The 14,897-nt window shown below is 48.3% G+C and overlaps 1 protein-coding gene across 3 annotated transcripts in view; it reads left to right on the top strand.

Moving 5' to 3' along the window:
* Nucleotides 1-14,897, top strand: part of LOC140392734 (inositol polyphosphate 1-phosphatase-like) — a 136,669-nt gene that overhangs the window by 87,373 nt on the left and 34,399 nt on the right. For all 3 annotated transcript variants that reach the window (XM_072478305.1, XM_072478295.1, XM_072478315.1), the window contains one exon: nt 12,640-12,814. In XM_072478305.1, the coding sequence (XP_072334406.1) occupies nt 12,640-12,814 (175 nt within the window). The remainder of the gene's footprint in view (nt 1-12,639; nt 12,815-14,897) is intronic.

Consider the following 14,897-nt stretch of genomic DNA (forward strand, 5'->3'; position numbering starts at 1 on the left):
CAACTACGCCTGCAACAAGTGTAACCAATGGCAGCTCCTCACAGACCGCGTGGTTCAGTTGGAGCAGCTGTTGGATGCACTTAGGAGCATGCAGGTGACGGAAAGCGCCATAAATAGGAGTTATAGAGACGTGGTCACACCCAAGGTGCAGGCAGACAGATGGGTGACCGCTAGAAAGGGCAGGCAGTCAGTGCAGGAATCCCCTGTGGCTGTTCCCCTCTGTAACAGATATACCGTTTTGGATGCTGTTGAGGGGGCTAGCCTCTCAGGGGAAAATAACAGCAGCCAGAACAATGGCACCACAATTGGCTCTGTTGTTCAGCAGGGGAGGGCAAAGTGCAGGAGAGCGATAGTTATAGGGACTCTATAGTAAGGGGCACAGATAGGCGCTTCTCTGGACGTGAAAGAGACTCCAGGATGGTGTGTTGCCTCCCTGGGTCGAGGATGTCTCTGAACGAACACAGGACATACTGAAGGGGGAGGGTGAACAGCCAGAGGTCGTAGTATACATAGGTACTAACGACATAGGCAGGAAGAGTGATGAGGTCCTGTTAGTAAGGAATGAAGTTAAATTGATAGCAAGGAGCGATAGAGGATTAGAAGGCTTAGAATCACTGTGGGCAGAGTTGAGGAATTGCAACTGTAAAAAGACCCTGATGGGAATTATGTAGCAGTCAGGATGTTGGGCAGAAAATAAATCAGGAGATAGAAAAGAATGTAAAAATGGTAATATTACAATAATCATGGGGGACCTCAATATGCAGGGGGACTGGGAAAATCAGATTGGTGGTGGATCCAAAGAAAAGGAATGTCTAAGAGATGGTTTTTTGGAGCAGCTTGTGACAGGGCCTACTAGGGAACAGGCAATTCTGGATTTGGTGATGTGTAATGAGGCAGACTTGATTAGGGAACAAAAGATGAAGGAACCCTAAGGGAGCAGTGACTACAATATGATAGAATCTACCCTGCAGTTTGAGAGGGAGGAGCTGAAGTCAGATGTAACGGTATTACAATTAAATAAGGTTAACTACAAAGACATGAGGGAGGAGCTGGCCAGAGTTTATTGGAAAAGGAGCCTAGCAGGGAATACAGTGGAACAGCAATGGCAGGGATTTTTGGGGGTTATTCGGGAGGCACAACAGAAATTCATCAAAAGAAGGAGGAAACAAGCTAAGGAGAGGACACGGCATCCATGGCTGACGAGGGAAGTCAAGGACAGCATAAAAGAAAAAGAAAAAGCATCCAAGGACTTCCTGTGGCCATGGAGTAGGAGGTCGCGCATTTGGTAGCTCCCGCTCGTGACGGACCTTTTCATAGAATTTACAGTGCAGAAGGAGGTCATTCGGCCCATCGAGCCTGCACCGGCTCTTGGAAAGAGCACCCTACCCAAGGTCCACACCTCCACCCTATCCCCATAACCCAGTAACCCCACCCAACACTAAGGGCAATTTTGGACACTATGGGCAATTTAGCATGGCCAATCCACCTAACCCGCACATCTTTTGGACCTTTTCTCCCGATTTTTTCAGAATTTAATGAGAAAAATCAGTGGAGAGTGAGACAGTGAGGAGAAATCCCCCACCAGTATATGGAGCCGTGGACCAGAAGTGGTCGTATGAGAAGAATTTGTCGAGTAACAAAGGCGACTGTAGAATCTGCAGCATGGGAAAGCATGGCGGAGGTGCAGGATCCCGGTTTGGTGGCACAGTGGTCAACGGTACAGCTGGTGGAGTTCATTCAGGAGAGCTTCGCCAAGCAAAAGAAGGAAGGATTAAGGCAATGATTGATCGGGTGGAACAGGAGCTGGAAGCCCATGGACTGGCGATTCAGAAGGTGGAGGAGAAGGTGTCCCAGCAAGAGGACCATTTAACCGCGTTGGAGGCGGAGGTGGGGCTGATGAGGGACCACCAGAAAAGGCTGCAGGAGAAGGTGGAGGATCTGGAGAACATGTCCCAGAGACAGAACCTGAGGATCGTCGGCCTCCCGGAGGGCAGTGAGGGATCAGACGCAAGGGCATATGTGGCAAGTATGCTGGAAAAGTTGATAGGAGATGGGGCGTTTACTCGAACCTTGGAAGTGGACAGAGCGCATAGAGCGCTTGTGAGGAACCACAAGTGAATGAACCGCCGAGGGCGATGGTGGTGCAAATGCACCGGTTCCTGGACAAGAAATCTTGCGGTGGGCCAAGCAGGTACGGAGTTGCGTGTGGGAGAACTGTGAGTTGTGCATCTACCAGGACCTGGGCGCGGAACTGGCCAAACGACGAGCCGAATTCAATAGGGTAAAATCGGCCCTCTTCAAGAAGGTGGTGAAGATTGGAATGTTATACCCAGCGTGTCTGTGGGTCACTTATGAGGGCTGAGAGCTTTACTTTGAATCGCCAGACGCAGCGATGGACTTTACCAAAGACAAAAGGCTGGCAGGGGTTTGAGAGCATTGAACCTTGGGGGAGGGAATTGCGATATCAATTCTAATAAAGTTATTTTAGTTTTGAATTGTATATACAATGCCCTTTGTAACATGTTTTTGGGCTGTTGCTCAGATCTGTAAGTTAACTTTGTTTCAGTGAGTGGAGGGTGTGGGGATTTTTTCTACTGTGTGTTTATTGGAGTGTTTATTGAATATGGGTGTTCGAGCGGGGGGAGGGAGAACAATAGGGGATAGGATATCTGGCGCCATGGGCAGGGATTACCAGGCTAGCTGGGCGGACAAGCTCAAGGAAGTGCAGTGGGGGGCGAGCAGGTGGTAAGTTTGTCAAGGGGGGTTTGGATTATGGTGCTGCTGATGGGGTGGGGAGGGGGGGTAGTTGCTCTGCTGGCAGGGGAGGAACTGTTGCTGGGAGACAAATGGGAGGTCGAAGAGGGTGGATGCCCGAGGGTGGGTCCACGGAGGCGAGAGTCGCGGGCTGGAGGCTGGCCTAAGAAGGATGATGGCTGATCGGCGGGCGGAGGGTGAGGAGGCTCCCGGCTAGGCTGATCACGTGGAACGTTAGAGGACTGAATGGGCCGTTTAAGAGGGCTCCCGTGTTCGCGCATCCAAGGGGATTGAAGGCAGATGTGGCACTGCTACAGGAGACACACCTGAGGGTAATAGATCAGACCAGATTGAGGAAGGGCTGGGTCGGCCAAGTATTTCATTCAGGGTTGGATTCTAAGACTAGGGGGGGGTCGCGATTCTGATCAACGGGTGGCATTTGAGGCAGGAAGACCAGTGGCGGTCGTGGGGGGCAGGTACATCATGGTGAGCGGGAAGCTGGAGGGGATGCTGGTGGTGCTTGTGAATATATACGCACCAAACTGGGATGATGTGGAATTTGTGGCGGGTGTTAGGGAAGATCCCAGACCTAAAGTCTATAAGCTGATCATGGGGGGGGGCGGGGGGATGGGGGGGGAACAAATGAATTTAATACGGTCATTGGTCCAAGGTTGGACCGGTCGAGGTCAAGGACAGGGAGGGTGCCGGCCATAGCGAAGGAACTAAAGGGAGTTTTCTTTTTTCTCCCATGTGCACAAAGTATACTCCCGGATCTATTTTTTTAATTCTTAGGGCTTTACTGGGGTGGGGGGGGGGGGTGCTTGATACCGAGTATTCGGTGATTGCAGTGTCAGACCATGCCCCATGTTGGGTGGACTGTCATGTGAGAGTTCCTTTAAAAAATGGGTGTTTATAAATGGGAGTGTATATAAATATCTGTCGTGAGAGTACCTTTAAGAAATGGGTGTTTATTACTGCAGTGATGTCAGAGAGTGGGTGGAGCTGGGCTGTCTGTCAGCTTTTTACTTTTGTTTTAGGCAGTTTGCTGCAGGGTGTGTTTTAGTTTCGTTTTCAAAGCTGGATAGCTGCAGTCACAGTCAGAAGGTGTATTAGAGTCTCTTTGTAATCTAAAGATTATAAATCGATCCTTTGATGATTTAAAACTAATAACTGCTCTCAGTAGTGACTTTAACCTGATGTGCTTCTGTTTTAAAGGTTTTTTAAGTCATCTGGATGTTAAAAGGAAAGCTTAAAGGATTACTTTGTGTTGTAGTCTTTGGGGGTTGTATTTGAATTAATGGTTGCCAAGATGTTCACTGTATGTTTTAAAAAAGGTTAACTTGAGTTCATAGAATAAACATTGTTTTGCTTTAAAAAAATACTTTTCCATTTCTGCTGTACCACACCTGTAGAGTGGGCCTTGTGCTCCCCATACCACAATCTATTAAAAGTTGTGGGTCAGGTGAACTCCATGATACACTTTGGGGTTCTCGAAACCCTGGCCCATGACAGGACTTACGGGTGAGTAAGGAGAGAGGGCAGCACCCACAATGGAGGTTGGATGTGGGACTGTTAGCGGATGAGGGGGTCTGCGGGCGGGTGAGGGCGTCAATCCAGAACTATCTGGAAATAAATGACACGGGGGGAAGTCTCGGCAACAACGGTCTGGGAAGCGCTGGAGGCAGTGGTTAGAGGGGAGCTAATCTCGATACAGACCCATAGGGAGAAGGTGGAGCGAGCAGAGATGGATAGGTTGGTTGGGGAAATACTCCAGGAGGACAGGAGATATTCAGAGGGCCCGGAGGCAGGATTACTGAAGGAGCGGCAGAGGCTACCTATGGAGTTGGTCTACTTAGTGAAGGCGGTGGTGAATTTGAGGAAGGCGAGGGGGGCAATATACGAGTATGGAGAGAAGGCCAGCTGGATGCTTGCGCACCAGCTGAGGAAAAGGGAGGCGGCCAGGGAGATGGGAAGAGTGAAGGACAGAGGTAGGAACGCCGTCTTGGACCCAGCCGGGGTGAGCGGGGTGTTTAATGAGTTTTATAGCAGGCTATATGAGTCGGAACCCCCAGTTGGGGTAGAGGGGATGAGGCAGTTCAGGGTGAGTTTAAGTTTCCGAAGGTGGAGGTAGGATTGGTGGAGGGGTTGGGAGCTCCGATTGGAATTGAAGAAATAGTAGAGGGGCTGGAGGCCATGCAGTCGGGTAAGGCCCCAGGACCAGACGGCTATCCAGTGGAATTCTACAAGAAGTTCTCGGAGATACTGGGTCCACTGCTGGTGAGGGCATTTAATGAGGCAAGGGGGCGGGTGTCCTTCCCTCAACAATGTCACAGGTCTCGGTCTCATTGATCCTGAAGCTGGAGAAGGACCCAGAGTTATGTGGGTCATATAGAAACATATAAGATTATGAAGGGAATAGATAGGATAAATGCGGGCAGGTTGTTTCCACTGGCGGGTGAAAGCAGAACTAGGGGGCATAGCCTCAAAATAAGGGGAAGTAGATTTAGAACTGAGTTTAGGAGGAACTTCTTCACCCAAAGGGTTGTGAATCTATGGAATTCCTTCCCAGTGAAGCAGTAGAGGCTCCTTCATTAAATGTTTTTAAGATAAAGATAGATAGTTTTTTGAAGAATAAAGGGATTAAGGGTTATGGTGTTCGGGCCGGAAAGTGGAGCTGAGTCCACAAAAGATCAGCCATGATCTCATTGAATGGTGGAGCAGGCTCGAGGGGCCAGATGGCCTACTCCTGCTCCTAGTTCTTATATAGGCCAATCTCCCTATTGAATGTGGATGCAAAACTGTTGGCTAAAATATTAGCCTCAAGGATAGAGTACTGTGTCCCTGAGGTGATAGGGGAAGATCAGACGGGGTTTGTTAAGGGCAGGCTGTTGACGGCCAATGTTTGAAGGCTCTTAAATGTTATCACGATACCTTCAGAGGGGGGGGGGGTTGCGATGGACGCGGAAAAGGCCTTTGACCGGGTGGAGTGGAATTATTTGTGGGAGATGTTAGGATGGTTCGGGTTTGGGCAGGGCTTCATTGATTGGGTTCTGTTGTTGTACCAGACACCGGTAGCGAGTGTACGAGCGAATGGGCTGGCGTTGGGCTATTTTAAGCTGCACCAGGTAAGGGTATTCCCTCTCCCCGCTGTTGTTTGCTTTGGCCATAGAGCCATTGGCCATGGTGTTAAGAGCATCTAAGGACTGGGAGGGGTTGGTCCAGGGGAGGGGTTGGGGGGGGGGGGGGTTGTGGGACACAGGGGGGGGGATTCTCCACTCCCGCGCCGTCGTGAACGCCGTCGAGGTTCACGATGGCGCGAAACGGCCCCGATCCCGACCGATTCAGGCCCTGACAATGGGCCAGGATCAGGGCCGCGTCAGCTACATGCGCCAGGCCTTGTCGCCTGCGTAAAGGCGGCACCGCATAGATGACGCGGCAGGCGCCGCATAACGGGCGTCATCCGCGCATGCGTGGTTGCCATCCTCTCTAAGTCTGCCCCGCAAGAAGATGGCGGACGAATCTTGCGGGGCAGCGGAAGGAAGGAGGTCCTCCTTCAGAGAGGACGGCCCGACGATCGGTGGGCACCGTTCACGGGCCACCCCACATTTGAGCTACCCCCCGGTGCAGGAACCCCCCTCGCCCCACCGCCCCCCCCCCCCCCAGCGTTCACGCACCGCTCACGATGGCAGCGACCAGGTGTGGACGGCGCCAGGGGGAACCCGCCGTTTTGGCCTGGCCGCTCGGCCCATCCGGGCCTGAGAATAGCAGGGGTGCCGGAGAATCGCCATTTTGGGTGTCTCCGGCGATTCTCCGGCCTGCGGCCCGCGAAACTCGACTGGGCCGTTCCCGCCGCTTGGGAGAATCGTGGGAGGGCGACGGACCGGCGTCCCGGGAAATTTTGGTGGCCCAGGCGATTCTCCCAACCGGCGCGGGAGTGGAGAATCGCGCCCATGGTCTCGCTTTACACCGACAACCTGCTCCTATATATTTCCGACCCGTTAGGAGGGATGGGGGAGATTATGCAGATCTTAGGGGAATTTGGCCCGCTTACAGGGTATAAATTGAACATGGGGAAAAGTGAGATGTTCGCGATCCAGATGAGGAGGCAGGAGAGGAGACTGAGAGAGCTGCCGTTTAGAGTGGTGGGAAGGAGCTTTCGCTATCCGGGAATCCAGGTGGCACGGGAATGGGAGACATTGCACAAGCTAAACTTGTCCCGGCTTGTGAGCAAAGAAAGGAGGACTTTAGAAGGTGGGACATGCTCCCACTGTCACTGGCGGGAAGGGTACAGACCGTGAAAATGATGATCCTCCCCAGATTTCTGTTTATTTTTCAGTGTCTCCCCATCTTTATCCCAAGGGCCTTTTTTAAATGGTTAAACAAGGTGATTCTGGGCTTTGTGTTGGCGGGTAAAACCCCGCGGGTGAAGAAAGTGTTGCTGGCGCATAGTCGAGGGGAGGGTGGGATGGCGCTGCCGAATTTTAGCAACTATTACTGGACGGCAAATATAGCCATGATTGGGAAATGGGTAGTGGGGGAGGGGTGTCGGTGTGGGAGCGGATGGAGGCGGCATCATGCAAGGACACAAGTCTGGGGCTATTGATAACGGCACCTCTGCTGTTCTCGCTGGCCCGGTACATTCCTAGTGGTAGTGGCGGCCCTGAGAGTCTGGGGGCAGCGGAGGAAACATATGAGAGTGGAGGGAGCATCGGTCTGGGCCCTGATTTTCAATAACCACCGGTTTGTTTTGGAAAGGCTGGATGAAGGGTTAGGAGTTGGCAGAGAGGATAGGGGATCTATTCATAGATGGGAGCTTCCCTTGTTTGAAGGACGTAGAGGAGAAATTTGAACTGCCAGCAGGAAACGGATTCAGGCATCTGCAGGTACGGGATTTTTTGCGAAGGCAGGTTTCTACCTTTCCGCTCCTACCGCCACAGGGGATACAGGACAGGGTAATTTCCAGAACGGGGGTGGGAGAGGGGAAGATATCGGACATCTACAAAGAGCTTATGGAGTCAGAGGAAACTCAGATAGTGGAGCTAAAGGGCAAGTGGGAAGATGAGCTAGGGGGAGAGATAGAGGCAGGTCTGTGTGCTTTGAGCAGAGTTAACAGATCCTCATCATGTGCCAGGCTTAGCCTGATACAATTTAAGATAGTTCACCGGGCACACATGACGGTGGCCCGGATGAGCACGTTTTTTGGGGTAGAGGGCAGGTGTGCGAGGTGTCCCGGGGCGGGGGGGGGGGTGCAGCAAATCTTGTCCATATGTTTTGGGCATGCCCGAAGCTTAGGAGATTCTGGCAGGGTTTTGCAGATGTCATGTTCACGGTACTAAAACACGGGTGGTGTCAAATCCAGAGGTGGCGATCTTTGGAGTGTCTGAAGATCCGGGGGTCCAGTGGGCGAGAGAGGCTGACGTCTTGGTCTTTGCCTCCCTGGTAGCCCGGAGATGGATATTGCTAGCATGGAGGGACTCGAAACCCCGAAAATCAGGGACCTGTGTTAGCAACATGGCTGGGTTTCTCAGTCTTGAGAAAATCAAGTTCGCCCTAAAAGGGTCAATGTTCGGGTTCGTCCGGAGGTGGCAGCCGTTTATCGACTTCTTCGGGGAAAATTAATTGTCAACAGAGGCAATAATCTAAAGGGGGTAGGAAGTTAGGCTATTTACTGTTAAGGGTAGAAGGGACTTGTTAGGGATGGAAATGATTTATATACTACGTTTATATTTGGATTCGCTTTCTTTTCTGTTGCTGTTATTATTATTATAAAATTACAAATACCTTAATAAAAAGTTTTTTTTTAAAAAGAAAAAGCTTACAAAGTAGCGAGGATTAGTGGGAAACCAGAGGATTGGGAAGCCTTTAAAAACGAGCAGAGGACAACTAAAAAAACAATAAGGTGAGAGAAGATGAAAATGAGTGCAAACTAGATAGTAATATAAAGGAAGATAGGAAGAGATTTTTTCAATATATAAAAGGTAAGAGAGCGGCAAAGATAGATATTGGACTCTGGAAAATGTGGCTGGAGAAGTAATAACAGGTAACAAAGAAATGGCAGAGGAACTGAATAGTTACTTCACATCAGTCTTCATGGTGGAAGACACCAGTGGGATACCAGAGCTCCAGGGGAATCGGGGTAGAGGTGAGTGCAGTGACCATCACTAAGGAGAAGGTCTGAAGGTGGATAAATCACCTGGACCGGATGAACTACACCCCAGGGTTCTAAAAGAGATCGCTGAGCAGATTGTAGAGGCATTGATGGTGATCTTTCAGGAATCACTGGAGACAGGAATAGTCCCAGGGGACTGGAAAGTGGCTAATGTAACACCGCTGTTTAAGATGGGAGGGAGGCAGAAGATGGGAAATTATAGGCCGGTTAGCCTGACTTTGGTCATTGGTAAGATTTTAGAGTCCATTATTAAAGATGACATTGCGAGTACTTGGAAGTGCATGATAAATAGGACTGAGTCAGCACAGCATCGTCTCGGGGAGGTCATGCCTGACAAATCTGTTTGAGTTCTTTGCGGAAGTAACAAGGAAGTTAGACAAAGGAGAACCAGCGGACGTGATTTATTTAGATTTCCAGAAGACCTTTGACAATGTGCCGCATAGGAGACTGTTAAATAAGTTAAGAGCCAATGGTGTTAAGGGTAAGAACCTGTCATGGATAGATGTTGGCTGACTGGCAGAAGGCAGAGAGTGGGGATAAAGGGTTCTTTTTCAGGGTGGCAGCCGGTGACTAGTGGTGTGCCTCAGGGGTCTATGCTGGGACCACAACTTTTCACAATATACTTTAATGATCTGGAAGAAGGAACTGAAGGCACTGTTGCTACATTTGCAGATGATCCAAAGCTCTGTAGAGGGACAGTTAGTATTGAGGAAGCAGGTGGGCTGCAGAAGGACTTGGACAGGCTAGGAGAGTGGGCAGAGAAGAGGCAGATGGAATACAATGTGGAAAGGTGTGAGATTTTGCACTTTGGAAGGAGAAATGGAGGCATAGACTATTTTTTAAATCATAGAATCATAGAATGTACAGTGCAGACGAGGCCATTCGGTCCATCGAGTCTGCACCCGCTCTTGGAAAGAGCACCCTACCCAAGCCCACACGTTCACCCTATCCCCATAGCCCAGTAACCCCACCCAACACTAAGGGCAATTTTGGACACAGGGCAATTTAGCATGGCCAATCCACCTAACCTGCACATTTTTGGACTGTTGGAGGAAACCGGAGCACCTGGAGGAAACCCACGCACACAAGGGCAGAATGTGCAGACTCCGCACAGACAATGACCCAAGCCAGGAATCAAACCTGGGACCCTGGAGCTGTGAAGCAATTGTGCTAACCACCATGCTACCGTGCTGCCCACGGTAGCTTAGGGGAGATGCTTAGGAAATCAGAAACACAAAGGGACTTGGGAGTCCTTGTGCACGATTCTCTTAAGGTTAATGTGCAGGTTCAGTCGGCAGTTAAGAAAGCAAATGCAATGTTAGCATTCATGTCGAGAGGGCCAGAATACATGACTAGGGATGTATTTCTCAGGCTATATAAGGCTCTGATCAGACCCCATTTGGAGTGTTGCGAGCAGTTCTGGGCCCTGTATCTAAAGAAGGATGTGCTGGCCTTGTAAAACGTTCAGAGGAGGTTCACAAGTATGATCCTTGGAATGAAGAGTTTGTCGTATGAGGAACGGTTGAGGACTCTGGGTCTGTACTCGTTGGAGTTTAGAAGGGCGAGGGGGGATCTTATTGGAACTTACAGGATGCTGCGAGGCCTGGATAGAGTGAACATGGAGAGGATGATTCCACTTGTAGGAATAACTAGAAGCAGAGGACACCACCTCAGACTAAAGGGACGATCCTTTAAAACAGAGATGAGGAGGAATTTCTTCAGCCAGAGGGTGGTGAATCTGTGGAACTCTTTGATGTGTTGGGTACTCTGCTACACAGACGAACCAACACGGTTGCGAATGGTACAACTCAGTTTTATTGCCAACATTTATTTACAGTGGTAAACTGGTTACTGAGGTTCGATAATAACCCTAGAATCAGTGGACCTATTCCTAATTCTATCTTGTAGTGGCACTCAGCACATGGTGGATGCCTGAGTGGCTTGCTATGAGCTCTGTGCCCTGAGCCGACTCCTGCTGGAATGCTCAGGAAGTGTCGTGTTCCCTGTTTTGTACTGTGTATGCTCTTGCCTGTGATTGGCTGTGGTGTTGTGTGTGTGTTGATTGATCCGTTGATCTGTCCGACTGCTATGATGTTTACCTGAATATCATGACACTCTTTGCCACAGAAGGTTGTGGAGGCCAAATCACTGAGTGTCTTTAAAATAGAGATAGATAGGCTTAATCAATAAGGGGATGAGGGGTTATGGGGAGAAGGCAGGAGAATGGGGATGAGAAAAATATCAGCCATGATTGAATGGTGGAGCAGACGCATTGGACCGAGTGGCCTAATTCTGCTCCTATGTCTTATGGTCTGTACGCAGAACAATACTTTTTACTGAACCTCGGTACACGTGGCAATAAACAAGTCCAATGGGTTTAAAGGGACTTTGCGTTACTGAGACCGTTATAGCCTGAGATATTTTCTAACCAGTGTTAATCTTATATGCTTGTGAAACTAAGGGGAGAGTAAAGGAGTATTGTATCATAATTAAACTTTCATGTTCAATAAATGCTTTTTTCTTGTTGTTAAAACTAATTAGTGGTCTTGTGACTCTGTTCCTCCAAGTTTTCTTTTTAAAAATATTAAAGTTACAGTCTTTTGAGCCAGGATTCCGTTCCAGAATCTTCGCATCCAGCGGTAACACAACTAGGATCGTAATAATTCTCACTGGATCCAGAATCTGACAATTGTACCCCTATAATCAGCCACAGCTCTCATTTTTGATGGGTGGTCATCTTGTTGTGATTGGCAGCCTTGCGTCCTCCTTTTTACACCCCCTCCCCGATGTTTGGTGGGTAATAACCCCATTCAGTATCTTGCACTGTGTCCCTTATCCCTGCCACTTGCACAACGCTAGGGTACCTACCACGACCCCCACTGCACCCTTTGCCCTGCTGAGGTTGGGGTGTTGCCCAGGGGCAATCTCACTGTGTACCCATGTCAGTTGATCAGAAACTGGCAGTTTCTGAAAGTCATGCAGTGTACCCTCCAACAAGCTCTTAAATGAGCTTTTATCTATTTTGATTAGCCTCAATTGGAATGAGAGCATGATTCCTGTCCCATCAGCCTCTTGCTCTGTTGATTATTGCCAGGACCAGGAGCGATGCCTTGAAATTGACACACTGCCTGGCGCCGATATTTTCAGCCTCCACCCCCTCCCACTTCCATACCCATCTTTGAGGGGGCCCAAACATTCAGCCCAGGCCATCAGAAAGCTGGATTACAAAAATCAATTAAAATGTTCACATTTTCAGCAATTTATTTTCAACTGTGTTCTATGTGTTTCTCAGCATCACCCTACAGTCTTCTTATGAAATATTTTATTCTTTGGGTGAGAACAGTGGGAGTAGGCCGCAGTTAAGCGCCTGGAGTTAACCAACCTTCAACTTCCCTTACTTTTCAATGTAGAAGTGTCTTGACTACAAGAAGGAATTTTCCAGACAGGGAATCACGATTAGAACCAAGAATAAAAGGGCATTTAAGTTCATAAGAAAGCATGAAGTGAGAAATGGCCATTCTGGAGGTATTATCAACTCCCGTCATCCTGCCAAGTAAAAATTCTTTGCAAATATTACTCATCTTTGAGAACAAAATATTAGTTGTTGAAGACTGTAAGCTATTTTTCCTTATGCAGTGAACTAACTCTCATTCAAATTTTGCTTTTCGGTGTGACGACAAGGTTTCTTTTTTACACAAATGTTCTTATCTCTTCAGACTCAACATTTCAATACATCAAAGGATATGCAGATGAAAAGCCTAAAGATGGAATTTACTCCAAAGGGCTCCAGTGTGTAACCATTCTGATCGGAGTGTATAACAGAAGTTCCGGGCTCCCCATAATGGGTGTCATCAACCAGCCATTTGTAACCCGCGACCCAGATAGTCTCAGGTAAAAAGGCATTAAATGGAGTTTACATTATATGGCACTGGCATACCAATCCATGAGACGCACAAATTGATAGTGAAGGTTACATTGAGGAAAAGTTATTTCAAAATTTTTAAAAAAATTATTTTTTAAAAAGCGTCAAAAAACCTGCGTATCAAATGAGAACATAAAGAATAAACAAATGTGCATTTTCTTTTAGTTTGCAAAGGAAATTGACTAGATGCACAAGGGTAATTTTAACCTACTCAGCTCAGTGGAAAATTGACAGGATTAGATTGGCTGCCTGTATTACTTTACATTATGGGGGTGATTTGATTTGATTTGATGTATTGCCACATGTACCGAAGTACAGTGAAAAGTATTTTTCTGCGGCCGAGGCAACGTACACAGTATGTATACAGTAGACAAAAGAATAATCAACAGAGAATATTGACAAATAGTACATCGACAAAGTGATTGGTTACAGTGCGGAACAAAGGGCCAAACAAAGCAAACACAGCAAATATATGAGCAAGAGCAGCATAGGTCATCGTGAATAGTGTTCTTACAGGTAACAGATCAGTCCGACGGGGAGTCGTTGAGGAGTCTTGTAGCTGTGGGGAAGAAGCTGTTCCTATGTCTGGATGTGCGAGTCTTCAGACTTCTGTATCTTCTGCCTGATGGAAGGGTCTGGAAGAAGGCAATGCCTGGGTGGGAGGGCCTCTGATAATGCCGTCTGCCTTCCTGAGGCAGCGGGAGGTGTATACAGAATCAATGTGGAGGTGGAAAGTTTGTGTGATGCGTTGGGCTGAGTTCACCACTGTCTGCAGTTTCTTGCGATCTTGGACCGAGCAGTTGCCATACCAATCTGTGATGCAGCTGGATAGGATGCTCTCTATCGCACATCTGTAGAAGTTTGTGAGAGTCGATGCAGATATTCCAAATTTCTTTAGCTTCCGTAGGAAGTAGAGTCGTCGTTGGGCTTTCTTGACTGTTGCATCAACGTGAGTGGACCAGGACAGACTATTGGTGATGGTGACCCCAAGAACTTAAAGCTATTGACCATCAATAGTAAAGCGCGAAGTAAAGGATACTTCCCACTACGAGCAAAATAGTGATATGGTATATTAACACAATCTTTATACTAACACAGTATTAAAATATCTTTAACATCACACAACAAAATAATGTATAATTACCCCTTAAAATGTGGGTTTTTGAAACTTCTTTTCCCGGGATCCACTTTTGCCAACCAGCTGATCTTCACGACACACGCTGGTCGAACTTCACAACACTTGCCGGCCGACCTTCACGACACACGCTGGTCGACCTTCACGACTCACGCCGGCCGACCTTGATGACACACGCCGGCCGGCCTTTGTAACCCACGCTGGCCAGCCTTTGTGACCCATGCTGACCGACCTGCACGATACATGCCATGTTTGCTTCCCTTTAATATGAAAGGGGTGCCTGCTTGGTCCTCACAATCTCATTTGAATCAGGTTCAAAGGAGGAGAGGGCAATGTGCATATTAGGTACAGACTTCAGCCGGTTCCTTTGTCCCGCCTTCATCTTTATGAAAATGGAAAATCCAACCTTGCACATGTAGGTCGTCATGAAGAGCAATACCAACAAAATGTGTGTTTTACTCAGCTCTGGATACTCCTGGGAGATGCTACTCCAGAATGCTGACAGCCTCATGGACTTTTGGCATGTTTTCAATGTGGTATTACAGGTCAGCTACAGCAGCGCAATCTTTTCATTTGGAGTCAGCCCTAAGTTAATAACTGACTTTGGGGTCTCAGCCTTAAAAGGAATTTTTCACACACCACTTCTCTTTCAAAATCTGAAACTTTTCCTCTCATTTGCCAGGACTTCCCTGCATATAACACATGCGCTTTGCATCTTTACTTGCATTGGCACAATTGATAAAACCATACCTTAAGAAATCATCTTTGTCCTGCTTTATTCCCAAGTTAAGTTTCTTCTTTGTAGGCTGTTCATCAAAGGCCCTGAAGCTCTATACAGAGCTAAGACTAGCACTGCTCTGTCCTGCCCTGGACTCTGCTGTGCATCTCTCTCCAGCAGATTATGTTGTGAGATCCTG

Source organism: Scyliorhinus torazame, chromosome 2 (genome assembly GCF_047496885.1).
Source record: "Scyliorhinus torazame isolate Kashiwa2021f chromosome 2, sScyTor2.1, whole genome shotgun sequence".
Taxonomy (NCBI): Eukaryota; Metazoa; Chordata; class Chondrichthyes; order Carcharhiniformes; family Scyliorhinidae; genus Scyliorhinus; species Scyliorhinus torazame.